This window comes from Amblyomma maculatum, chromosome 11 (assembly GCF_055883805.1).
Source record: "Amblyomma maculatum isolate TAMU_Amacu chromosome 11, ASM5588380v1, whole genome shotgun sequence".
Taxonomy (NCBI): domain Eukaryota; kingdom Metazoa; phylum Arthropoda; class Arachnida; order Ixodida; family Ixodidae; genus Amblyomma; species Amblyomma maculatum.
In genome coordinates this window covers 39,536,813-39,564,148 of record NC_139354.1, presented here as the reverse complement: position 1 = coordinate 39,564,148, position 27,336 = coordinate 39,536,813, and the positions used below count along the sequence as shown (strand labels likewise).

The 27,336-nt window shown below is 41.6% G+C and overlaps 1 protein-coding gene across 1 annotated transcript; it reads right to left on the bottom strand.

The window, feature by feature from the left end:
* Window positions 1-3,216: 3,216 nt before the first annotated feature.
* LOC146173588 (lysosomal acid lipase/cholesteryl ester hydrolase-like) lies at window positions 3,217-27,126 on the bottom strand. Its single transcript, XM_084584983.1, has 8 exons — window positions 26,934-27,126; window positions 23,973-24,087; window positions 21,046-21,196; window positions 10,465-10,557; window positions 9,646-9,798; window positions 8,264-8,335; window positions 6,107-6,175; window positions 3,217-3,553 (listed from the first exon to the last, which is right to left on the bottom strand). The coding sequence occupies exons 1-8, from the start codon at window positions 27,124-27,126 to the stop codon at window positions 3,296-3,298; spliced, it is 1,104 nt and encodes a 367-aa protein (XP_084441109.1). The 3' UTR covers window positions 3,217-3,295.
* Between the last annotated feature and the right edge of the window lie 210 nt (window positions 27,127-27,336).

Sequence of the window (27,336 nt, the reverse complement as noted above, 5' to 3'; positions counted from 1 at the left end):
CTTCTTCTTAATTTCCTGCCATTCCACCGGTTGGGTTGTGCGCGTGCTTTTCGGAAGGAGTCTTCGTTGTTTTCTTCCGTTCAATAAACATTCAGTTGCTAGTCCAGCCTTGTCCTGTCCTCTTTTTTCCTGTGTCTTGTCCTTTGGCTGGTTAAATATGAACCCTTACCAACTTGCCCAGTCGTCAACCTTGTTAAAACCTTTATCAATGGAACGGCACCCGCCTGTACAAGAGTACGGCCCATTAGGGATTTTGGTATGCTGCCCACATTTGGCATCTCGGTCGAATGCGGGCAGCGCTATTGGGCTGCCCACGTGGGTACGAATCGGGAACGATTATGGCAAAATTTTACCACCCACGCGGGGCCCATCTGAGCAGGAGTTGCAAATATGAGCTACCCACTTGGGCCCAGCGCGGGCCCCCACATTATAGCTTACGTCGTCCTATTTGGGATACAATAAACCTTGATAACAATGCTGACGCATTTATTGCTTCATTTGATTTACCTTCGCGTAATACGATTACCACAACTAGTCAAGCATTACAATGATGCTCCAACAGCGTTTTTCTTCTTCCAATGTCTCCTGATGAGACCTCTAAACCAGTTTGGGTTTAGATTGAGATTCTCAACTCAGTTAGCTGTGGTCGCTCTCACTGATCAAATTTAATCGCTCATTGATGCGGGGTGCTGTATTCACGGACCTCTCCAAAGCATTTGATTCAGTAAATCATGTTAATTTATTCAACAAGCTTAATTTTATCAGAATATCTGCACCTGAACGTAAACTAATCAAAACTATTTATTCGATAGAAAACAAGCTGTATTCATAATGCTGCGAAACCTTCAAAACTGTGTTTGTTGTTTTTTGACAGCCGCCAGCATGCGGCCTTGTCACTCTGATTCTGGATCCCGTACCAGTTTTGTATCCCGTGTTTGTTCGTGCTCGTGTCGCCATACGACGCGTTATCATTTTCTTTGTCGCGAACGATGCGCCGAAATCTGTATCGAAGATTCTGATCACTTGCGTATCTTTCTACAATGTTCCTGGTTGTACAAGTAGCAGTTTGCGACGTTATCTAGATTGTTCTCAGTAGCCTTTAAATTGAGCGTTGACGAGTGTGACGGGCATTCTTTGTTCGACAATCGACGAGCACGTTTGTTGCTATCGCCGCCGCCTAGTTGCTTAGTTTTTTTGTGGGCGCAAGTCAGCCCAATAAAAAGTTATTTCAGTACCATCAAGCCTGCGTCTTCTTTGGATGTCTACGGCCTTGTCACCACCACGTGAAAATATCAAAGGCATATTCACAATTAAAGACTACAAATACCAGAGTTGCACAAGGTTCTCTCCTTAGCACTCTATTCTTTATTATATAATAATGACCTTCCTACGTAGTTTATTAATTGCAACTGTTTCCTTTATGCAGACGACACTATCATCTTGGCCTCGTGCTCAGATATAATCAAGCTAGTAGAAAAAGTGAATTTAAATGCAGAGAATGTATTGAACTGGTGTCGGAATAATTTGCTGTCCATTAATGTTTCCAAATCCACTTTTAGAGTTTTCAGCTGAACTCAAATTCATTTGCTAAACTCTGTCTGTTAGCATTGCCTCAAACTCAATCTTTGATTTTGACCATGTATCCTTTCTTAATGTGGAACTTGATAAACATCCTAAGTTTCGGACTCACATTACTTCAACTTCGCGCAAAATGGCTTATGCACTTTGAGTTCTAATTATAGTTTGCCCGTTTTTTGATATTCCCACACTCATTTCTCTTTATTACTCGTTCATCCACATCCACATACTGTATTACCTCTCCTCTTAGGGAACACATACCCTTCGCAGCTATCTTCCCTTCAAATTATCCGAAATCAAGCTGTGCGCATTATTACTTTAAGTCACCGCGCTGAAAATGCCCTTCGTCTTTTCTTCTCCCAGAATATTCTTTCTGCGCTCAAATTACTCTGCTATAGTCTGTGTGCTCTAATTTGTAAATCTTTTAACGAGCTACTTTCACTTTCCCTAATCACTGATTTCGCAACAATAATTTCTTACTGCCTAAGGCAAACACTAACTACGAAAAAGAAACAGCTCGAGTTTGCGGTACCACTCTTTGGAATTCGTTACCACTTACTGTTAAATATTCATTAAATATAAATAAATATTTACGCCTCTAAATCCACTATTCTTCAGTTTTTATTATCCCCCTAAAAGCCTTTTTCAAGGTACACTGTTACTGTGTTATTTTTGTATTTAATTTATGATTTGTTCTTGTGTTATTTGTGTGTGATTTGATGTAGTTTGGTTTTCATTTAAACAAAGATGATTGCAATAATTTTTCGTGTTTCTCTCTTCGCAACCCACTGATGATAATTACTGTGCAATTTTTGCAACTGCTCATCGCATATCTCTTTTCAATGGTCTTTGCGGAGGGTCCGGTCAAAACTCCCTCACTTTGGGACCTCGTTCAGTATTGTCTTCTGTAACTTATTTCCAGCTACAAAAAACAAAACTTCACCAGCAAGAATTCAAGTCTATAGCGTTCGTTTTTTTTTTTTTTTTTTTTTTTTTTTTTTTTGCCTGGTGGGAAGGACAGTGATGTGCCTTAGAATTTGTTAATGTTGGTGTGTCTGTTTTGTTTATGAAAAAGGCGAATGATGAACGGTCATGCTGAACCGGTACAATCATCGAAGTCTTTATTTCGAGAGCAGTGCGCTTTGGTCCGGGGAGTGTACGTGCACCCCTGGCAGAGCCGCCTAGTTGGCTACCGCATCTCGATGCTTGCGTTTACCTCCCCGAATTTTCACATGTGTTATGGTGCAGAATTACTGGATTACATCGGGTTTGCATTATGCCACCCGGTGATCTGAGACATGAGCTGTTCTAGTCTCTCTTCCGCGAAAGTTTTCCCATGCAATAAAGGAACAAAAACCGTCACCGTGGCTGATTCGTTAGAGCACCGGACCTGAAATGCGGGGGTCCCGGGTTCAGATGTTACTGGCAGATGTGGTTGTTTATTTGTTGGTCTTCTTGGTGATATGGTATAAACACGAATACGTTATCATTTCGCATTGATCAAGACACAAAAAAGCATCTATACTCCTATTTTGTGTTTGTTTATATAGGCGCCCTTCCTATGTAATATCAGATCTACCAGTAACGACCTGTAATGAAGGAATTATGGATGCACGTAATTCGGAAATTCAAGCCTATAAATATTCATAAAGTATTTTTATTCCAGCCTGTAGCTCGAATACTTGTAGTTACAAAGACGAAATAAAACTAAACTTTGTCACATTCTGACCTCCTCTCTCGTGTAGTTTGAGACAAGCTCAATCATGTTCTTGTGGAGAATCTCTGTGGCGTTGTAGCCAAATATGAAGTCCAGGTGACCGAAGTTGGGATCCGGGACCACATACTTATGTACCACACGTGGAAGTCGTTTGTACAAGTCTTCGACGTCTAGAGGATCCGCAAGATAGTCAGCACAACCTTGATAGAGTGCGACTGGGACAGAAATGTTCTCCAGCGGGTAAGCCGGTGGCGTTGTCTGAAAAAGACTCTGTTTAGCTTCTTTATTTTAAACAAAAAAAAGATCTGCGCTGTCTTTCTTTGAACAATTCCGGTCTAAAGTTGAGAGATGCTATTATTTGCGTAAATCAACAAAAGACAAAAAAAATTTACTAACACAGTAAACTTTTCCTGCCTACGGCTCGCCTCGAAGTTTACACGTAGCCTCCGTTGGCTTAGACAACAGGCCTGTAATGTGTTCTAGTATAGCACACGCTCTAATAATTATTAGCTTAGACTCCTGCGCTACCACGTCCTCCAGCTACCGATTATAGGCGATGACCCAATATATATATATATTTCATCCCGGCCGAAACGTCGGAAATAAACCTTTGTTTTCGTTTGTGCGCCTCTACCTCATCTTATACATATTGCTGGATCCTGGAAGACTTTTATGAAATATATATATATATATATATATATATATATATATATATATATATATATATATATATATATATATATATATGATGCCCTGCTCGCTTTGAACAGCTGGTAGGAACATGCCTAACCCGATACGCAGTAGCACTAAAAGCTTGATTCCTTTCCCCTCTAGTCATAAAAGAGTACCCTGTTGGCGCAGTTCCTCCCAATATTGCAATATCATGTGGTCTTTTGAACTTGAACATACCACCGAGGAATAGTTTTCGGTCCCGTCACCACCTGCCGGAGCCATGCCTGTGATTTTTCGGCAGTTGCTTATTCAGAACCGGGATGTAAGGCCGCAGTGGTCCTTTTACAAATTTTACTGCATGATCATTAGAGAAAGCGGAGAGAAGGAAGGACCAAGATGTGGCCGGCACGACAGGGAAGCTGTCTGGAGATCACAGCGGGAGCCGCGAGAACATTCCAGTACGGTGGAGAAGAAATGAACTCCCCTCTGCATCTCCTCCCATGAGCGCCCCGCCCCCTCTTCCCCCCCCCCTCCCCCTCTCTTTCACCGTATCCTTGAGATCATGACGCGTGCATGGCTTCAGCAGAATTCGACCCCCTCCAGCATGTCTTAGGAGAGCAGCACAGCTTCGCGAATGCTGCTGTTTGCTCTCCCTGTCTTCCTCCCTTCCCCGTTCTGTAAGTTTCGGTCAGGGTTATTTGAGAGGGCGCCACGCCACCACTTCTGGCTGTACGTCAGGCTTCAAGTAGTAAAGTGCAGTGAGCTCAAGTATCATTTCGTTCCAACTCGCAGGGCTGCGCTTTATTTTCAATCAGTCTCTCTGCTTATGTAATGCCCTCGGGCCTTTAAGGGAAAAATAAATAAATGAAATGAAGCGTAGTCTTTATCGTGTGCCTGTGTAAATAACTTTTTTCTTTTAGTCTCCTGCCTAAAGACCAGCATGCTTCTTCTCTCTGTGTGTGATTTACACTTCGACTATCAAAACGTCGAGGTGCTGAAGGACAAAGAACACAACGAACCTGATTTTTCGGGGGTTTATCGCTATCGTTTTGAAACCAATTTCGATTTCTGGTTTTCAAGTTTGGATTTATTAGTCATCGCGTTGCTATCTTCCCCGTTCTTATGAATTACTTATTAGAACGGCTTCCCCGGACAAGCTGCGCTGCGGTGTTCAATCAATGGACGCTTTTGAAAAACAACGAAAATAGACTCCACATCACTGCCAATCTTACAAAACAGTAAAGACAGCCCACGCATACTTACAATAAACAGGGTCACTAAGTGCAATATAGCCATTATGGGACTGAGCTAGTAATCAGAGCTCTTATCAAAACAAGCATGTTGGGAACGAGCTTCATACCGACTGCAAAACTATGATCCAACAGTTTGTGTCTTGCGCGTTTTACATTTGGAATCAAGAACTCAGCTATACCAGCGATAGTGTCGAATGTATGGGATTTCGTACGCGTTAATGTTTCGAAGCCATTTTGTGTGTGTTTTCGTATCTGATGCGAAGAAAAATCTCAATAGAAAGATTGGAATAGAGTACTCGGATCGGCTGAAATATGTATATTCTCGGTCTTTAGAGCCTCCTTATTCCCCAATTCTCCAGCGTTAGGAAAGGCATTTTAGTCTAGAGTTGCTGATACTGTATTCCTGCAATTACAAACTAAAAATAAATCAGTTAAGAAATAAGAAAATAGCTCGCTCAACATAAACTCATCACAAAGAAAGTGGGACATGGAAAGGTTTGGTCTATTGACATCTGATTAGTGGCTTTATTGTGTCTTTGGTGTGGAAATGGTATGCATTATCTGGAGTGAAAGGTTGGCGAGACTTTGGTGATTCAATACTTTCAAGCGTTTCACGCACGACAACTACTAGAAGGATTGTTTAATAACGCTGCTTGCAGTTTTCGTGAACCGCCCTGTAGCGCTCCTTCTTTGACACAAGCAGTCTCCCAAAGACGGCGGCGTCGGTCTGCCTCCTCCGCGCCCGCGAAATATGATGCTTCGGCGTGGTCATTATTTTGCGTTTTCACTTCATAGTTCGCTACATCTCAAGTTCGCTTCTAAAAAAAATACCCTGATTTGTACTGGAATGTCTTATCTACCTAACACTTGGCGAGGTAGTACGTACCTGGTTATACCTGTTCCTGTTTTCATCTTCGCCGTAGTCGTATCGAACGAAGTTTTTTCGTCTGAACATCTGAAAAAAATACAAAATTATAAGGAAGGAAGGAAGGAACGAATGCAAAACTAAAGGAAGAAGGAAAGATTATCATGAAAGTAAGGCACGACGAAACAAATGCAGTAACGATAGAAGTTGATAGTAAATAGCACGAACAAGCAGGAAAGCAGATATGGAAGGAAGAAAGCCACAAGAGATAGAGGGAGGGACCGAGCGAAATAATGAAAGCTTGAACGTAGTACCAATAAGGAAAGAAATGAAGGAATTCACGTACAAATAAATACGCACGGATGTGGTGAATTAATGAAGGCAGAAGCTTTAGCTCAGTGCAATTCAGCGGGAGTGATGTTCTGAGTGCTGATCTTAATCAAAACTCGCGATAAGATCAGAGTCTGAGTAAAGAGTGCGTCTGACCATCATTCATACCACGATGTTAGTTATGAGTCCAGATTCGGAAACAGTTTATGGTGCTCTGACCACGCGCGCAGCCTAAGATCTTGATCTGTAGTGCTTTGACGATCTTATATTCATTTTTTATTTCTATTGTCCTGAGTGTTGGAGAGAGAACTTATGGCCGTGACCAAGGACGCATAAGGGTGAAGCGGCTTGGTGATGCGTCAGGCCGAGCGATAAAGAGAATTCTGTGGAACGTCTTCGCGCGTGTACTTTCTGGCATTTTGTGAATTTTGTTGCGAAAGCAACATTACGCCAGGTTTCGCCTCGTCGCGTAGCCGGTGGCCGGTGGGCACGAATGGCATTGAACAGCCGTTGCCTAGCAGCCATTTCAGCCGAGCTCCACCAGATTATATGAACGTTCTTGCTCATTTAACTTCTCATCCTTGAATTTGGACCTGCATTATTAATCTCGCTCATGTTCATTGACATTTATTCGTTAGATACAGAGTTATGCGAAAGCCCCACCAATTAGATATCTACAAAGCCCGTCTTTAACCATGGCAAATGAACGTGCCAGCTGGCCTCGGGATAACAGGTCTAAAAATGAAAGGATACTACGAGATTCCATTTGTATCATGAACCGCTCATCTGAAAGCAAAGTATCGCGTTGTAAGCTCCTGTCGTGCCATATCGTCTCTGGATTTTGCACAACCTCCCCTTAAATCAGTGCCAGCCCGTGTCCTCTGCCAACTTTCACCTGCCAGATCTAGGGATGTGATTTTTCGCGAGAATGGCTGACAACACCGACAATCCACAAAACGGTGGTTTATCCTGAGGCTCCTGCCTACAAATAACTGCCCCGGTACGCGCCACTTGTATAAGCAATCCACACTCTTCGCACTTCCCCAGTGATGTGAAAGAGCGTGAAAACAACATGCTAGTGAAGCAACGAGGTCCAGCAGGGCGTATGCTCCCCGCTAGTCTGGTAGATGAGCCAATAAAAACACTTAAATCGCTCTAGGTGGAAGTTATCCATCGGAGGGCCAAACTAGATGGCGCGATATAACAAATGCTTTCGTTCTGCTGCGGACGTAATTGCCTCAATTAAGATGATAATTCGTGCATCATTTCGCGATTGCAAATGGAGAGCAAACGCACTTTGGAATACAAACTTTCAGCTGCTTCTCGAACCGAGCACATCACCTATAATTTGCAGAGATGTTCACAACCACTACATTACCCTTCCGCGATTGATTATATGCAAACATCCATGACCGCTCACAACGCACTTTCAGGCATCAACCATGTATCGATACCCATTCACCCATTCTTATTTTAAATTTTCGTATAAAACAAAATTTAAAATAAAGTTTGTGTGTGTATCAGCCGTTCTGGTGTAAAACTTGTCGCTGGGCCAGTTGGTGCATTTTCGATGAAAAACTGGTTAGCGATGAAAAACAAAACCGACACATAAAATTCATCACAGATTCCTGTCTTCCTCTCTTGTGTCCGCCTTCTTTTGTTCTAACCTGCTCTAGTATTAACCATTCTCAAGGACCTCTTACCCGCCATTGTCAAAATATGCATTATAAATTAAATGAAAATTTTGATCCCTCTATACAAGCCGAAGATTATATTTTAGAAATGGCAAACATTCGCATATGCCAGCATGTGCTCGTTAGATACTTGTTTTGGCAATGTCAACTTTACCTGAGCGAAATGAACGACGTCCTGGCTCGAAGAACCCACGAGCAAGTTTGTGAGGTAAACGGGAATCCTGGTCTGAGATGAGGGAAGAAGAAAACACGTGTTACTTTATTTCCAATACTTTTTCCCCTTTCGGGCGGTTGCAGGGTTGGGAAGGTTCATTCAAATAGAAGAATAAAGTTTCAGCTTGTTTTCTAAAGTTTGAATTGAACAAGCTTTATAAAGTTACTTTCGGTGAAGACTAGTCCATTCCGTATCCTTTTTCATTACAAATAAAAACCACAAGCAACAACTCTTGGCCCATAATACATAAGTGAAAAAGGCGGGAGTGGACGTAGTACTAGCTGGAATACAAGTTGAAATGTTTGCGCGGTTTAGCAGAAGTTAAGCATTACTACAGATGAAGTATCTACCTCTGCATAAGACAACTACTTCAGGTTTTTGGTCAACCCCAGCATCATGTATGACTTCGGTGAGTTAAAACATTCCACAAACAACAGTGATTATGCCAGGTCTGCCGCTTTGTTGACAAACAAGGTGGTAAAAAATCTGGGAGAGAAATTCAGTCACTTTAATCACAATGCTACAATATATTCGTGAATAAAATGTCTTGGCAACCCACACTGAAATAACAAAATCCTCGCAAAACTGGCACGTGGTGACCTGGCAACCTCCCGACATGTATGAAATATTTCTGCGATTTTAGTATTTCACATTCATTTTTATGACGATTTCCTCTTAATGAGACACATCTTTTACATTATATACCTACAATTTGGTCGGATCCTTCTTTATATATATAATATAATTGGTTCAGAGGAAGAGAAAGGCGCAGTATCTGTCACACTTGTTGCTGTGGACAAGATATATTCACAATGTTTTTTTTTATTTTATTTTGGGAGAAAGTTAATTTTGCCAATAAAATTTAATGAGAAAACATGAAACAGCTTAATCACGCTCCTAATTTTAAAACAAGTTTAACGACTTTCAGTTTAATGTATTGCGGAAATATGGAACCTCAAATACATGGACAAAGAAAAATGTTTTATAGAGCCCACAAATCAACTTTTGTGGGCTCTAGGGAACGACAAAGTTATATCATTGGAACCATTTCTTATCATAACACGGTCGTTTACCCCAGTCTGGCGACTACTGCTTAAAACGCTTTGCCCCGGCATTCAAAAGAAAGAAATTGCGCCAGCTTTTCCAGGCGAAAGCTGCGGCCACCGCTTTCTAATGGTAAATTAACATACTCAAACAGCTCTGCTCTAACTGACCTTCTTTGCGGCAATGCATAAGGTCGATTTTGTGGCATGAAATCTATCCGACTTCAGCTACCCTTGGCACTCAATGTACATAAAAAAAAGTTGGCGGAAAATCCTTACACTGTTGTGTTGTTTCCAGTTTATTCCATACAGGGTGGACACTGGCAAGTAGCAACCCCTACGAAGCAGGCTGTCGCACACTCTGGCAGTGCGTCTTCTCTTTGCTTGACTTTGAACCATAAATCCTCCGTGGGTGAAGAGATCATTTATAGTCTGCACGAATTGAAGCCATGCATGGAATGAAAACACATTGCATGTTGAGGTCACATTTCTCCCAGGGTCCCCCTCCTTGCGGCTCTTAGTTGCATCTTGGATATCTGAATAACTATAACGTGGCCTCACGGTTGTATTACGCATCATGTGAACCAATCAACGACATGCCTCAATGCTGTAGCTATATATAAACTCAAATCAAACAAAACTTATTAGCCTGTAAAAAATGCCATAGGAATATAAAGTGTAGCATTTTTGCGAGGATTCTCAAACCATGTGCTATAATAACTGTATTTCATATCCTCGAGCAATGCTGTAAACGCCAGAACTGTGTAAGAGAGACGTCTGTTGCAACTTAAGCAATTATTCTTTCTCAATGGGCTGGTGTTAATGCTTCCGCACATGTCAGCATAAATTAGCATACACTTCAAGAGAAAACTATTTGATGGTGGACTGACGAAGATATTTAGTTACATTGCGCGCAGTGTGGAATTGGTAACATTTGTTAGGTCACTGTGTTAATTGCACGTTGACTACTATATGGTGGATATTTAGATCAGGTAAATACAATGGTTATTATGAATTTATTCTTTATTTTTGTTTGTATATTTTTCTTTATTATCTCGATTCGGATAAAATGTACATCATTCGTAAGTCGGTGCTTACCTTTAACTTCTCGGCGACTGGAATTAGCCGCCTGATCGGTGAAGTAATGTGCGTGACGTTTGCTACAGGAGCATAGTTAACGAGAATGCTCACCTGAAACAGCAATGCGAGGAGACAGCACGCTGATGCATATACGAAACTTTGAAAGGTAATACGAGATTTAGCGTATGGCAGCCATTTTTAGCCTGTGTCTAGACCGCCTTCTAAATGGATATTTTTAAATACACTATATTTACTGCGAGAACGAAAGCAATGAACCTTTGTTCCAGCAACGTCTGGCGTGCACATCGCCCAGTCTCTATGACTGCAGGAATTGGCAACGTCTGTTCTTTAAAGATATTTTTTTTTTCTTTCGATAACGCAATAAACTACGGGATAAGAATAGATGCAATGTTAGCATACAACCAGCCTCAATAGAAGAGATGCTGTTATATTCACCAGGGTCCTTTGCATGCGCAATAAATAGATTTGCAGTGCGGAAGTTCGATCCACGAATAACTGGCGCAGATCTGTTCAGGTTAAACGTGTCCAGCATTTTTCCTGTTCCAGGTGTCGACCTGGCGCGGACTTGCCTGCCATGTCAGGACCACGTTGCGCGTCCACACTTGCGTGGCGGCGGCAGAATACTGCGGCAGTTGATGATTTCGCTATGAAAAATCTAGGTCACAACGCACACCTAAGAGATTTTTAACATGACTAAACCTAGTATGACGCCTCAAAACACTACTTTGTGCAGTGTATCGTGATAGATAGCTTATGTAGACGGAGTTATCGCTATCTTCTCGCCCGCTGTTCCCGTCACTCCGCGAAAGTGAATTTTAGCCTCCGACACCTGCGGCGAAGGACCAGGCCTGCTACCCATTTCTAAGCAGACAGAATTCGCCATGGTAATCAAGCGATTTTATAGGGGTAAACCACGTGATCCACATATGCCTCACTGCTGACGCTGAATGCATGTTTCATTTTTTTTTTCTAGCGTTTTGTGCTAGTCTTTGTGTGGAGATCCCACACAGAACCCACATAGTCATGCTTAGGTTCAATCATGGCGATATACGCCAATTGTTTAACGTTATAAGGAGCTTGCGTTAACCTAAATCCCAGAAACCAGAGCTGCGAAAGGAAGAATGGTGTGCGGTATGCACATAGTTATCCAATCAATGGTTATTCGTTAATGTTGGTCCGAAGTATTTGTATTTGACTGGTGAAAGATGCTGGGTGAGAATATTGTGTGAAAAAAATTTTTTGTATGTATTTTTTGTGCGTTTTCAGGATAAATACCATCTTGTGAGCATTTAGAATCATACCACTTTATATCCTTCATTATTATTAAGTACGTTGTAATTTAGTAAAACCTGGTCAACTAGAACAAAAATTTCAATATACAAAATACAACCACCGAAAAAGAACCAAGTTTAATCAGGGTGTGTAACAATGTGGGTAATCCGATTATATAGATAAGACATAGTAGTAGCCCAAAGATACTGTCTTGAGGGGCAACGGAATTGACTGGAAGCTTCTTGGAACAGGAAGCATCAATACATACATCAAATTAGTTAGTTAAATAGGCAGAAGACCACTTATTAATAATAATGAAAGAAGGGAACCAATAGTTTCTATTTTATGAATAAGTTTACTCTGCGGAGAATGCCAAAGGCATTCTGAGAATCTAGAATAGTGACGTCTATTTGCCCGGAATTGTCTAACGCCCGAGCAATATTTGATGTACGGGTGTGAGTGCGGTGACCCTAAAGAAGCCTTTCCGAAATCTATGGTGAAAATGTGGTGAAAATAAAAGCAGAACAAAATTAATTTAAGACAAGTGACGTAACAGGAACAATTGACTTAATCGCTGCCCATCCACGTAACTATTACCTGCTTCCAGAGGCCGACCCACGAGGAAGACCGTGATGGGGGCTGCCCAAGTTGACAGGAGAAACTTATATAGCAATTCCGTGCGAACGTGCATTAGAGCAGCGTATCAGGTAAATAAATGCACCCCTTCCTTTCATTCATTCCTTATTCCTCAAGGATCCAAAACTCCTTGATAGCTGGATTCAGATCTTCCGCCCATGTCACTGGCCATGCTCGAGTTGGCAATGCCTGCCATTTTGATAGTTAAGGCATACCTCCTGCTTTTCAGAGTTACATCGTGGAGTACTAGTTTCGCACAAATAGAGAAAAACGACCATCCGATCTCTTTCAACGAGATAGCGTCAAATGCCCTGTTGACCAGAAAACCCGGCGTCGGTGTTGTGAGGGAAAACTTACGTGTAAGGCGCTGCAGGCAGTAGCTGGCAGTTGGCGTGCCCTCGCACTGATTGAACATAGTGTTGCCTCGTGTTACGCTCGGCCCCTGGGAACTGCCAACTAGTGGCCTCTCCTTTCATACGGGGGGCATATATCAGAATCATCCTGTCATGTCCATTACATTTTGAGTCGGACACGTTACCCATAAGGCCATGCAGACCTGTTCATACGGGTAGGTTCAAACAGAGCTTGTATATGTCGGATGTAGCCAACGCTGTGGCGTCATAGCTTTGAAGACGTAAACTCAAATATGCTCCATCCAATCTTAAACTGCTGGCTTACACCACATACGTCAGGTCTAAACTTGAGTATGCTTCGATCATCTGGGACCCTCACACTAAAAACGACATTTATCGAATTGAACAAATACAGAGAAAAGCGGTGAGGTTCATTTTTAATAAATATCAAAGAACGGACTCTCCTACTAACTTCATGACCGCCAACAACATTCCGCTCCTAGAAACTCGCAGGAAAATGACTCGTTTACTCTTTTTGTATAAAATTTTAAACCAAATAAACCTCAGTCCTCCACCGTGTGTGAAAGTTCCCAACACTAGGCGGACACGTCATCACCATAGTCACTCACTGCAGCCAATGTATGCAAAATCTAAATCCTTTATGCATAGTTTTTATCCAAGGACAATTTCTGAATGGAACACTCTCCCAGAAAGAATTAATTCAGTCTCCAGACTTTGACCAGGCTCTACAGCAACATCTGTTTGGTTGACAGTAGGGTCGGAGTTTTTTAGGACATGTATTGTTACTTTGATGTCGCACAAAGGTTTTTCATGTTTTCCCTTTTTTTTTTTTGTCTCTCCGGCTGTTGGTCAACACATTTCATGTCATTACATTGCCTCTGTTTGTTAGTTTTGTGGGTGCTTCGTGTGATTTATTGCGTCTCTTGTGCGCTGTATATATGTATGCCACTCCTGCTAGGACCAGAATACTGGTCTGCAGTATCTTGAAATAAATGAAATAAATAAGCCGGAGCTTAAGTATACCCCATAACTTTCCCTCTAACCGGGTATCCAGGCTTGCTTTAAAAATGTGCCGCCAGCGACATCGCCGCCTTTTGCAAAACATCAAGGCATATATGTGCTGCTAACAATTCCAGTACGTAACAGGATAACAGGATACCGGTATGCTAAATGTCTGTCGGACACGCTTCTACGGTACTTGGCGGCATGCACACAATCACACGACCGGCGCCACGATAAACTAAACAATAAGACGGTGTACGATGCACTAAAGATGTTGTCTCATGTTTCCTCTATTTACTGCACACGCAACACAATGCGCGATGCGTGCGCCTAAAATATTGTTACATACATACATACATACATACATACATACATACATACATACATACATACATACATACATACATACATACATACATACATACATACATACATACATACATACATACATACATACGTACGTACGTACATACATACATACATACATACATACATACATACATACATACATACATACATACATACATACATACATACATACATACATACATACATACATACATACATACATACATACATACATACATACATACATACATACATACATACATACATACATACATACATACATACATACATACATACATACATACATACATACATACATACATACATACATACATACATACATACATACATACATGATTTTATTACCATTCATTAATACAGATTACATTCTCGTGCCCGCAGAAGCGCAGGAGCGCTTGTGAGAGGACCACGGCAATCGACGGGCGCGTGCTCCACGCCTTGCCTGTAGGCAAATTAGCGCGTCAACAGCTATCAGAAGCGGGACGACTCATTCATGATAAGCAATGCTATCTTCTCTCATGGACGTGGCGAACTTCTAGTTTTGCAACCATAAGACGGACGTGCCATCTCGGTCTGCACTTAAGCACAATTTTCCTGAAGTGTATGGCCGCCCCGCAGAGCGCAAACTCTGTGCCAAACTACACTAGACTTCACCAGTTATACTTAAGAGGTCCGGAAACCTCCGAAAACCTCACACTACGGCGATAGGCGACCGTTAGTCGTGCTGTATTCACCCCCGGTGTAATGCGCTAGATCAATGCATTTATAAGCTAAGTAAACTAACCGCGCAGTCCACTGACTGAGCCCGCCTTATGCTAAAGAACACATACCTTACTCTAATCACTTTTGTGCAGTAATGTTTTCATCAAGCTTTTCTCCAAGAGGTACGACCACTTTGTCAATCGTCCACAAAAGAAAAGAGACTTGTGCTTCGATATTGCAGGCTGCATTGCAAGAAGACGCTCCGCCACCTATTCTCTTGTGACATTACACGAGCATTTAAATATGGCGGTCGCTCTCGGTAGGAGCAGTTTCCCGATTCCGATTTTTATCCCGTTTTTTGTAATATGTGTCGCGCTAGGCACTAAATCTTTGCGAGTAGGATCACATATTTATATATTATTCACAGAAGCATGGAAAGGCAATGGATTGCCCTGTCATCGCCCCTTTAAGTAAAAACGTCTGATCTGAGCAGTAAAACATTATGCTTTGTAGGCAAATCAAAATATATAAATTAATTACTCTAAGATCTTTAGACCCTGTTAACACGTAACAAAAGTTTCGAAAAGCTGTTGATTTCTATTTGTGAGATGATATTTTTTGAAATTTTAGTCCTTTAGGTACTTTGGACAGCGACATATGTCAGTTGCCAGCTACGAACTGCCCTTTCTGTCCTAGTCAAAAGTGTGAAATAAATACCTTTTAGAAACCTTAAGTCCGGCTTAGAAATGAAGAAAGGTTTTGAAATAATGTTATTTAAGTCGCAGAATATATTTTTGAAAATTTTCATCTTTTTGAGTGTTTCCTGCAGTCAACACGTCAGATTTGAGCAGCAGAACCTGCCTTGTTGACTCAAAAGAAAATGTGAAATGATCAACTCTAAATATCATAGGCTACGCTAAAGAAATAACGTTTTGAAAAGGTTTTATTTTTTGCCAGCGAGAAATTATTTTTTGAACTTTCAGTCTTTTTAAGTGCTTACCGCTGCCACTTATCAAAACCTGCAGGAAGTGTTCAAAGAATTTCAAATTACAAAAAAAAATATTTCTCGAAACTAATAATTCTCTTTCTAAGCTTTCCTTAATTGCTAAGCACGACATAAGCTTAATAAAGAAAATTATTTCAAATTTGTCATTTGGCTGTCACATACCACCTCTCAGTTCGGATTGTCTATCTTTAGACTGCAGTTGTTCAGGCGGCATTTGCCGGACTATAGCCCAACACCTGATTTCTGCACATGCTCTTATACAGAGCCAAAAGGTCTTGAGTGACATCTATGAGCAAGTCTAATTGGCTCTTTTACATGCCAAAAAAAAAGTAACATTTGACTCCACATTGATCACTCTTCCCCGAACCTACTTGATCTTCTCGCCTGTCACAAATTCTCTTATAAATAACTGGCGAGCATGCCACGGTACTCAACAGAACTGTGTTGTGTACTCTTCATTTTGGTTTCTATTGTTCAAGATCTGTTCGCTTTTAAAAAAGGGAAGTGCGTTCACAGATTCGTCTCCAGAAAAAGATCGCTAGGCTTCTTCTTGACAAATGAGCAAATGAACGTGGTGCAATGCGATATGAAACAGAAAATGATCGATTTTTTGTTGCATGCTTCGACTGAAACTTGCTTTTTCCGCAGTCAAAGGTTTCCAAAGGGCATTTCTCACAACTGAACATCATGTTAAGAGGCCCAATTTGGTTACGAGTGGTATGGAGGTGTTAGCCTATGCTTTACTGTAATACTTAGAAGGAAATCTTGAACCTCGTGATAAGGAAACGGGGGCATTATCCGTAAACACATCGGCCGGCGATTGATATGATGCAAAGAGTGAGCGGGCGGCTTCTACCGTTATTGTGCGGTTGTTTTGGAATTCGATCCACTTGAAATGCGAATCCACTAGAGCAAGGAATATCTTGCGATCCTTCAAAGCAAAGCCTTTGTGCACACGCTGCCTACTATTGGTACCGACGTGACAGATACAGACGTCCGCACGCTGCCGCAAATATCGAGTCGCTTTACAAACAGGTCGAGGTATTTGTCATTGTTCGGGAGCCAAACCACTCCACGAGTTAACATTTACATCGTGTTAATGCCGGGATGTTCTTTGTGCAAAATGTCTTACATCTAGTTTTTCAGGACACTGGAATAACGGCAGGACTATTCCGCAATAGATAGTCCGTTCAAAGGTAGCTCATTCTGCCTCATGATGAATGCCTCCTTTGTTCTCATACTGCCTTGACGTCTTTCCGCCTGATGTGACGTTATCAACCATGTTTTCTCATTTTTTACCCGAATTACAGGCTCTCCGGTGATGTTAAGTAATAAATATACTTAAAAACACTTCTTATTCTAATTGAATACGAAACAAGGCGTTTAATACAAAATTTTGACGTTTTTTCACTGTGTCGCCGTCAAGCTGTTTTTCTGTCCCCTGAATATATCGACGTCAAGCGCTATTTTGACGCACATTTGACATTCGTGGCTCTAATTATTTAATTAATTAGTGTATAGTCATCATATCTATCTGCTTGGTTAATTGCTTCCTGCTCTATTGCATACAATCATTCTTTCTCTCCTGTCTTTATCTGTTCAAGCGCCAGCAGGTGTGGGCAGATCACGCGGACGCACACTCATGAGCCGAAAAGTCTTCCGCCATTAAAGCTTTCCACTCTGGCGCCCAGTCCCACTTCGCTCTTTTCTAAAGAATCGATCGGTGCATTGCGTTCAGCGTGGGTACTAAGCACGGTAAAACGTTGCGCAAAACTTTCATGACGTGAGGTACGGCCTTAGTTCCTTTTAATTCTTAGGACCGCGTTCGTTTTTTCCTGCTTCACTCTACTTCTTATCTTGATCCCAAGCACCGCCGAGGGTGTGGAAGAACTTGCAGTTATCCTTACTAACCCGAATTCCTTTCTGTCGCAGGCGCTCTGAAACTTGCGCAGTATTTTCAGCTCGCATCTCTCGGTTTCTCCCTTTGATCAGCACGTAGCCTAGGTAACAAAGGTTTGTTGAAACGTTTTGCGGTATCTGGTCTATCACGGACGGGAACAACGCAGGCGCACTTATCACTCCATATGGAAGTCGCCGGAAACCAAACAGCCCAGTGCGCATGTTTACACACACAACTTCTTGCGCACGCTCTTCGAGTTCTAGCTGCAAAGGTAAGTGTAACCTTGTCGCTCTGCCCTGTGTAGTTGCCAGTTGGCGTCTCCCTGGACGATGGGGGTCGCTGCTGGTTTGTTTACATGCTGCAATTCCTTGCTTCGGTCGTGCACAGCTTAAATTCCAAATCTTAAAGTGTATGCCTGGTCGAAGGTCTACTCCTTCTCATCTACCATCGCAAGCAGTCTGCAATGCATGGCGTCGTCGTACAATCCCACTATAACACAGTGACGAAGCGAATCTTCCAAAAACGTGACGAATTTGCAAATAGCAGCCAACGTCTTCAGCTCAACGAAAAAGACACTGAGAGTTTCGCTTTTCGTTTGCAGACCTTTTATCGTTCTATTATTGTCCTACCTTGGGAGCGTTGTCCCATCGAAGAGTATTAATAATTTATTCACAGGTTGCTTCCTTAGGCTTCTTTGGAAACAGAGTTTGAAGCGGATCTGGTTCCAAATCTGTACATGGTACAAATATATCTTATACGCTGAATGATATTTGTGTGAGATTATATGAGATTTGTAAGAGTTTAGTATGCGTTTAGTATGAGAAATCTGTATGAGGTTATTTTGATTCATAGCGTTTTTTCGCTAGGGTATTAACGTTGCATCTGTGATAAGGTTTAGAAACACCTTTTTGTTTCATCGCTTTGCAATCTTGTTTGCAGTGACGAAAATTAGAAGCGCTCTTCTTCGGCGTTCAATTTGCCATTCTCTCGAAAAAATCTGGGAAGTTCTCCAAAAGCTGCCAGTTTTTTATCTTAGAAATTGCGTATACGTCTTCATAGCTTGTACATGGCATATGTCTGCCCACGAGGTAGTTCACGTGCTGAGTTATGTGATAGCCTTTCAGAAGTCTAGGCGCTGTCATGAACGTCCGCTGGGTTGTTCAGCAGACGGCGTTGTCGATTCTCATCCCTTGTCGTCATATGTTACGTGTCGTAGGCGCATACACTGTGTATAAAGCACACTGGGGCAGAAGGCATAAACCACATGTTTATAAACGCATTGGAAAATGGTACAGTACCTTCAGAAGCGCGCTCGCAGGGAGTATATTGAAGCGCCGGAAAAGGCCTTAAATTACGCCGCCAACACTCGCCATGGGACGCCGTGCTTTGCCTCGAATGTGCACGCAGATCACAACGCGCCTGAAGCCACTGATATATATATATACAGATCAATTAAGAGGAAATGAGGGTGCTCGTTATAATACATGAAGGAAAGAAGCCAACAGTCGGCGAGGCCAAGGAAAGCGTTGGGGATTGTACTTTATGTATTTTTTTAATGTTTACTTGTATAATCACAGAAATTAGTAATGTAATCTGTTTAGGGGAAAGACAATTAAACACAAAGTAGAAGAAAAAACAACGTGCCGATGGTGGGAACCGAACCCACGACCTCCGAATATCGCGTCCGGTGCTCTTCCAACTGAGCTACATCGGCCGCTTGTTTTCGTCGTTTTCGTTTGTGCGCCCTTACCTCATTATATATATATATATATATATATATATATATATATATATATATATATATATATATATATATATATATATATATATATTTGTTTGTGTGTGTATATAAAGGGGGACAGACAGTTGCTTAATCACTCCAGTATACGAATATATAGTGAACTTTCAATGTTACTTTATGCACAAAACATTGCTCTTAGCAAATGGAGACGGAGGAGGGACGGCAGGGAGATCAACAAAGTATTCGCTTATTCCTGGAAACTCTAAGCACCAATAGACCTTCCGCTATGAAGGGTTGAGTCGCATACTTTGGTCGTAAAGCTTTTCGTATATGACCTCCATTAAACATACGGGACGTGCGTGTCACGTATAAAGGTTGCGCAACTTTGATGCGGAGCATCATTAGTTCCTGTTGCAGTGACTGAAGCAGGTGCATAAACATGAGACAACATTTCCTCACAGTGGATCCTCTGTCCGATCGCAGACAAAAAGCCCTCGCACTTAAAGCCCCGCTATACACCTATCACTGACGCTAACACAGGCGGCGTTTGAGTGATTTGATGAAGAATATTGAGCTACAACACTTGCAATCCCGGGCCGAGGAGACAGAACAGTTTGAGGAGTGTCATTTTGGTGTATACACTAAACGATAAACTCAATCGAGATACTCTCCGCACTCCACTACTCTGTAACGGACCAACAGGTTGCGTTTAATGTCCTGCTTGTCGTCTGAAGTGGTGTTGTCACGAGACAACTTCCACCATGGGGTGAACGTTGCGAAGCTAGGAGCGGCAGGCGTGAGCGTGGCTTCTTGTTTCGGTATTAGAGGGCTTCCTTTCGCGCTTGCGCAGTGAGCGTGACCATGCTGGGGTCTCTCTCCGAGCCTTGGCCGGGGAATCTTGCCGCTAGGAGTGGGGGGGGGGGGGGGGGGGGGGGCTTGAGTAACCAGAACCATCGGCGGTAACTGGTCTGACTGTGACAGTGTGTTGGCACTATCAAATTATTCACCTTTCTTGGGAAACCTAAAGTACAAAAAATTTAAAACAATGCAAAACCTTTTTTCTTCTCTGAAGTAACTGACGAAAGTAAAAGCACATACTTTTTCATGAGTTATTGAGTGCCTAATACATAGTAGGCGCGAAAGCAGCTACATTTTGTTTGGCAATCATTTTTTTTTTTTATGTTCAACGCTTCACTCGCGGAAATCTTAATTTTACGATGATGACCCTACTGAAAAACCAAAAGTTCTACCAAGCAATAACCTTACAAAATCTCACCAAATCGCATAGACTCTCATACGGTGGGCATAATTATCATAAAATATTTCGCATAATTTATGATAATGTACAAGAAACTATGAGATATAATGCAATTATATGCGATTTGTATGTGACTTCTTATCCGAATTGAGTGAGATTGTGTGAGAAAATGTGAGGTTATTGCCTCATACAATTTTTTCAGTAAGGGATGCATCGATGACTAAAAAAATTATAGCAAGCAGACAGAAAATGCTCAGTCATTAGCGAGACTCATATCTCCTTGCATCTTTTAAACTTATTTGTGAGTGTGACACTTGCCTTTTTGTTGTACTCAGGACGCAAAGACAAGAAGACAAGCGATGACGCGGTGCCACGCGAGGTCGCCAGGATGCTCACATTAGGCGAGCCCGTCACATTCAACATTTTGTCGACTACTGCTGGCAGATCGAACCGGCCGATTTCATCGAAACTGCGCAAGAAAACATTGAAAGCGTATTTACTCACACACTAATTCCGAGCTTGCAGTGTATGCGCAGCAAAGCTCTTAACGTAAATCCCCTCATCTTCTGTTGATCAGAAACTTGGAGATCAACAACGTAGAGTCATTTACCTTTAGAGACGGGTAGGATACCTAAGTAATGCGCTAAGCTGGAGCTAACATTATAGGCTGTTGTGCCACGAGAAATGGTCTATATTTGAAAACAGGGAAGGTGTATTGGCCCACAGCGATGAAATCGATGGCTGAAATTACTGCCAGAAATGATGGAGTCAACGAAATTAAAAAGGAAGCATTCATTTTCGAGGGGAGAAATAATAAAACTAAAATGCGAGCATAAATAAATTTATAAGGGGAGAGGTGAAAATAAAAACTGCAGCTTGAGCCAATGACGAACCTGTTAATGGTGCAAGCATGGTCAGGCTGTATCCTAGCAGCGTCGTGTATTGAAAGAGTAAACATTGCTTTTCCGGTGTCAGTTTTACGTACCGAAATGAGAAAAAAAACAACGATGAGTGTATAAGAGAAGACTCCCTCGTGCCATTCAAGAGAAAACAGCAGATTTAAACCATCCCCTTAAAAGCCGGACTGCAGTGCAACAGTCTTTTTCTACCTAGGCAATCTGACAAGAATGAAGTGCGGCTGGTGGCTAGCTAATATCTCACAAACATTTAGAGATACCAATGGCATGCGCTTTAAATGAACTTTGCCAGAAACCTGCCGGAATTAAGCCACAACGAATGCAGTAGAACTGTGTTTGTTTCTCTTAAAAGAAAGCAGGGGTGCTAAAAATGCCTCAAAATTGAAACATTTTAGAAACTATATGAATGCAAACTTCTCCACAAGTGTCCGTTCTTCCAGGCGCAAGCTTTTGAATGAATTGCCTTCTTTCCTTAACAATAGGTTGCTTATCTGCACGGTTAAAATGTGATGGTCTCTTCGTTAACAATGTCATCTACAATTTGGTTAGCATGTTAATGATTGGTGAGCTTTGACAGGCAAATCTATGTATTTCTTCGTCTATAGAAAACCATCCCTAAATTAATGACTTTCAATTCCTGTTAATCAGCTATCACCAGAAACTCTAATGTCTGAAACAGAAGCATTTATTTAATCATGAGGTCTATTTGCTGTTACTTCAAAATAGTCTCCCCTGCGGAGTATCAGTATATCAGAGTATCCCTGTATCAGTTGCTTGGGAGTCCGAATTATGTTGCATGCATTCACTCCTCGCGGGTAAGTTGCATTCCGAGCTCATAAAAGAAATGTAAAGGCCAGAGGTGTGTCGCCGCTTGTAGCATGTCCCTGGCTCACATGGGCCAAATAATGAGCTGTCTACCTTCTTTACCAGACTTCTGACTGCAGCCTTTATAATGAAACAAGCATGTGTAAAAATTTTCCGGAGTTCCTATGTTTTCTTGAAATTCTCGACTAATTCTGCTTGTCTGAGATACAACTTGAATGATCATTTCAATTCTGTCATCATATTAACTAGGAGATTACCTGCGGTATTTCTTAACATAAAGCAGTTATTTTCTGTTTCACGTGTGGTAGCTATTATTAGGCCCCGGATTTTCTTACTTTCCTTTATTTGAGTACTACTGCGGGAGTTAAGGTGAACAAATATCTTCTTTTTGTGTGTGTGTGTGTGATTTATTCCTATTGAGCATTTTAAATGACATCAGTGCCCTCTATTTTTCATTCTGCTGAGGAAGCATCACACCATATAAGCTTCAACTTGTTTCTATTGGGTTAAAATCTAACTTACAATACCATAAATAAGTACCGATGATTGATACTAGTCTGATCATAAGAAAGACTCACTCGATCGAAATATTGCAATGAATTTTGATTTCTCAATTTAGACGCGCATAATTCCGTCACACATATTCTCTTCCTAGCGGTATATTATCGATCTAAGACGATTGCCGCAAAGTAATACAAATTTAAGGTCAACTATAGGATCCATGTCTTGACGCTTCAAGCTCCGCCATGTTTTTAAACTTCTCTTTTTCTGCTTCTTAGACATTCACCTATTAGAAGATCTTTAGATGCATTTCCTATCAGCGTATCATTTCGCAATTGCGGTGTGCAATTGCAATTGTTGCTACACTCTACGGACCGATAATTTCAGCGAGACGCCGTCATCACCTTCACTACTCCTTATAGTAAAGAGCAAAGGTATTTTTGCTATCGCACCATTTAGTGCAGCCCTCTTCTAACTGCTTCTAGTATAATCCGAAAAGTTTCTATTCTGATCTGCTCACCAGCCTTTCTGCTTGCTCCTGTTCTTGTCCCTACCAGTAATCCATTCCGTTACCATAAACCCCATCCATTATTTTGCCATTACATAAAATGCCATGTATGTACACGCCAAGTTCTTCTTGGTATGCCCTTAGAAGTATTCAACTCAGAACTCTTCATTGGCCCATTCTGCCTTCTTCCTATCTCAACATGATCCCCCTGCCATTTCTTTCGTTTGGGTTGCTCAGTGTGCTTGTATTCATTAAAGTTTAACTCTTCGACATCAAATACATTTGCTCGCCAATGCAAAACTATAAAGAGTTGGCGGTTGCTCTCAGTTAATTGCGAAAACCACATTCAGGTCACTTTCAATACATGTACGTTTCACTGTAGACTACTCATTACACCATGGCACGAACTAAATTGATATTGGGGAAGGTGCGAGGCTTCTGAACCACATCAACTCTATAAAGAAAAAAAAAGAAACTCAAAGAAATAAACTTGCCTCCATGCCCAGAATTTCGGGTCATTTGTCGACAGGTTCACGTGACGGTTGGATTGCGGTACACCCCTGCTGTTGATTAACCAGACATCGAATCCGGCGTCCGCAAGGAGAAATCCTGAAAGGAGAGTCAGGTTCGATATTTACTTTGAGACATAACCGACACCGATGCTTCAAACCGCGCGCTTTTTTATATGAAGCAGGAAAGAAAACTATTGTGTGCTGCGTGATATCAGGGTGCTTAAAATGACTTGAGATCATCTCAATGATTCCGTAGCTGTCTACTACACGGCTTCCCTAATTCGAAACTTTATTTATCAGGTTCCACGAAATACATTTCGGGCATTGTGATAATCCTTTTATTAGGAGACGGTTATTTGTCGAGTTTGACAGTTCAGTTCAAGTGCCACCCTTGCAGATCCATATAGTCTTGTAGCGTCTGATTGAATTCTATAACGCTCTAAGATCCTTTTCTGCTGGATCTCGAAAGACTAGCCAGCATTCCAGTAACCTTCATCAGTGCCATGCAGCCATAACAGGACGGAAGAAACGTTTAGGTATATTTAAGTGCGCGTTTCTCTCGTAGATCTCACCCATCAGTTTATTCTCGTCACATCTACGTGTGCAACCCTACGTGCATGTATAGAGTAAGTTTCCACAATCAGTTCCAACAAATCAGGCGGTAGCATGGGCAGGGCAACCATGCTTTAGTAGTTGTTCGTAATGACAAACTAAGCAAATTGAAAATTGAATTCTTTCTTTTGCGGTTTCAAAAGCCCAAATACTTTTCAGCATTGAGTGTGAATTCAAATAACTTTCTAGTCTATTGGCATTTGTTAGATTATTCCCAAGTACAAATGACCGCAAATGACAAAGAGGACTAAGTGCTATTCCCATTAGTTGCCAGTGAAGATATTTGCGGAAATCTTGCGCGCGTACACAAAAGAATTTCTTAAAGCTTGCCGCGCAAAACAAGCGGTGTCTAAGAGGGCAGGAAGTCGCGCCAATTCTGAATAGAACTTTCATCTCTGTGCACAGAGACAATTCACAGTTGAAAATCGTTCACGTCGCAAACACGTTCGGCTACTGTAATCGTTCGAAAATATTGCGTTCCTGAGGAAATCACTTGTACTTTTTCGACATAGAATTAATCCTAACATGTGACCAGTTTCTGAGCTCAAAAGCGGTAAAGCGCTCCCGCATTCAACAATCTTTTATTCCTTCACATAAAACATGTTTGCTGGTTGTGTATCTTCTACGTCCTCGAAAGCTTTTCCAAGCCACCTATACAGCAATTCAAAATAATAACAAAAACCACATGGTCAAACTTTGCCATATCGTCGTTTTCAAAAGGGCATGTGTTTACTAGATGACACTTCTACTTTTGTAGCAGGTTTCTGAAAAACATTGGCTGTATTCCTGAATCAGCACATGGTTCAGGCAACGGTTCAAAATTAGACAACCTAAAAGGCATTTTACTCACTAAACGTGAGAAACTGCTAGTGCTAGTTTTTGACTCATACGGGACATAACTGCAGTGAGAAAACCTGTTGTCATCAAACATTTTGCCACTGTACAAACCTGCTTCATGAGTTATAATTCAGCGCAACATTCGACGCTACCTGAATAGCCAGAATAAGCATAAATGCAGAAGCAATTATTATACAGTGATATCTTCGTCGTAATGCGAGCTATTCGGAGCCCGGATGCTGCAGTCATTGTTCGACCTTTGAACAAGAAGGCTTAATCGATTAGAAATTAAGTTAAATGTAAAATATTTTGACCGTTTATGTGGCGATTCATACCCAGATGCCTTAACGCCTTATACATCTTGATGCCGCAGAAAAAAAAATTTATGAAGGCTTCACTCTTCTAAACGTAGATAAAGAGCTAGAGTTCTGTTTTGATTAGCTGTGCTTAGGTTGCTATCTCAAAAGACTAAGCTCAAGGTTTTTGAGTAACTGGTGAACGCAGTGACGAAGGTGAAATGCAAGGCCACAGATCAAATGCCAAGGTCGCTTGGGTAATCGGTCAACATACTTTTAAGCGACCTATTTCAAGCCAAGCCAAGCTGAAAGATCTTGGCTTCAATGTGAAATTGATCTATCTGGTAACCTTGGCGATACCTAGCAAAAGAGCTCTAATAAATGTACTAAAGCTGCTCTATGTTCACCTTTATTTTACAACTGCTGTAATACTGCGCTAGCATGTACAGCGTTGAACTTTTGCTATTCATCTACAGCATGCATATATCATCATTACGAACCTTTTTCTTTGCTCACACTTCTGAAATAGTTACACTCCAATCCTTTCAAAATGTATCTGCTATATATTATCCCTTTTACGCCTACGCGCCTTCAATATGCCGGAATTTAATTATTAGTGATCAAGAGTTTCTCGGAGTTAAATTTTTTTCGTTGCACTTGCCTCTGTACAAAAGCGTATGTAGTACTTGACCAAAAGTGGGATACAATTTAATTTGAAAGGCGTTCATCGCTCGTAACAATTTAACTTGAAAGGGGTTTACCACCCGTAATAGCAGCGAAATACGTTGTAATTGCTTATGGTTGTCAACATCCTTAATGCCTAGGTGCCAACATGCTTCTTGCTGGGCTGCATTTCGCCCGAGATCCCCCCAAGATCCCGTTGTGAGCACATGCATCTTACGCGGAGGACTAGAAGCGGGTGGTGCAAAAAACATCCCAGCGAGCAGTATGACGCTGCTCAGAAAGTAGATGTATTGAAATTCCATTCATTTGAGGCTTTCTAAATAATGATGTCGTCAGCTTGTACTGCATCGTTTTTATTGCAAATAATCTGCGATAAGTCATCTTGTATGTACTCCAGACGATACACGCTAGCAGGTACACATCACGGCATTATTCCAGTCGGTCGGCGCTGCTGCTACAGGAGCAGTTGTTAATTCCGCGTCGTTCTTCAGCTGTAGATGTAAGTAAGACTTACCTGGGCTCTGCGAAGGTTGATTGGCCACCCACGTGGCGGCGTTGCAGAATAGCCCATGAACGAGCAGAATCGGTGTCCTCTTTTTAGTGGAGTCATTTGCAGGTGCTTGCGGACGTATTCGATCCACTTCCAAGATGTAACCGTCCTCAGTGGTGACGTTGTGTACTTCGACAGTGTAACCAAATTTACGCATTAGACCAGCCTGTGGAAAAGGAATCTGCTTAACGTGTTGCTACTGTACATGACGTTCAATTGAAAAATGATGCATGAATCATCCGAGTAGTGGTTTTGTTTTATAGAGGAAGACTATAAAAAGCACTCCTTTTCTCAGTGCTTGCTTTGACATTTTGATCCTACTTCATGTGGCGCTTATATAGTTCTACACGCGACTTAAATGTCCCAT

Excerpts from the sequence above, each read along its gene's own strand:
- LOC146173588 (XM_084584983.1), bottom strand. The coding sequence starts at position 27,126 with ATGCGTAAATTTGGTTACACTGTCGAAGTACACAACGTCACCACTGAG. Across the intron at positions 21,197-23,972 it reads CCGAAATTCTGGGCATGGAG|TTTCGATGAAATCGGCCGGT; the intron begins GCAAGTTTATTT and ends TTTCTTGCGCAG. Across the intron at positions 10,558-21,045 it reads GTCCTGAGTACAACAAAAAG|GTGAGCATTCTCGTTAACTA; the intron begins GCAAGTGTCACA and ends TTGCTGTTTCAG.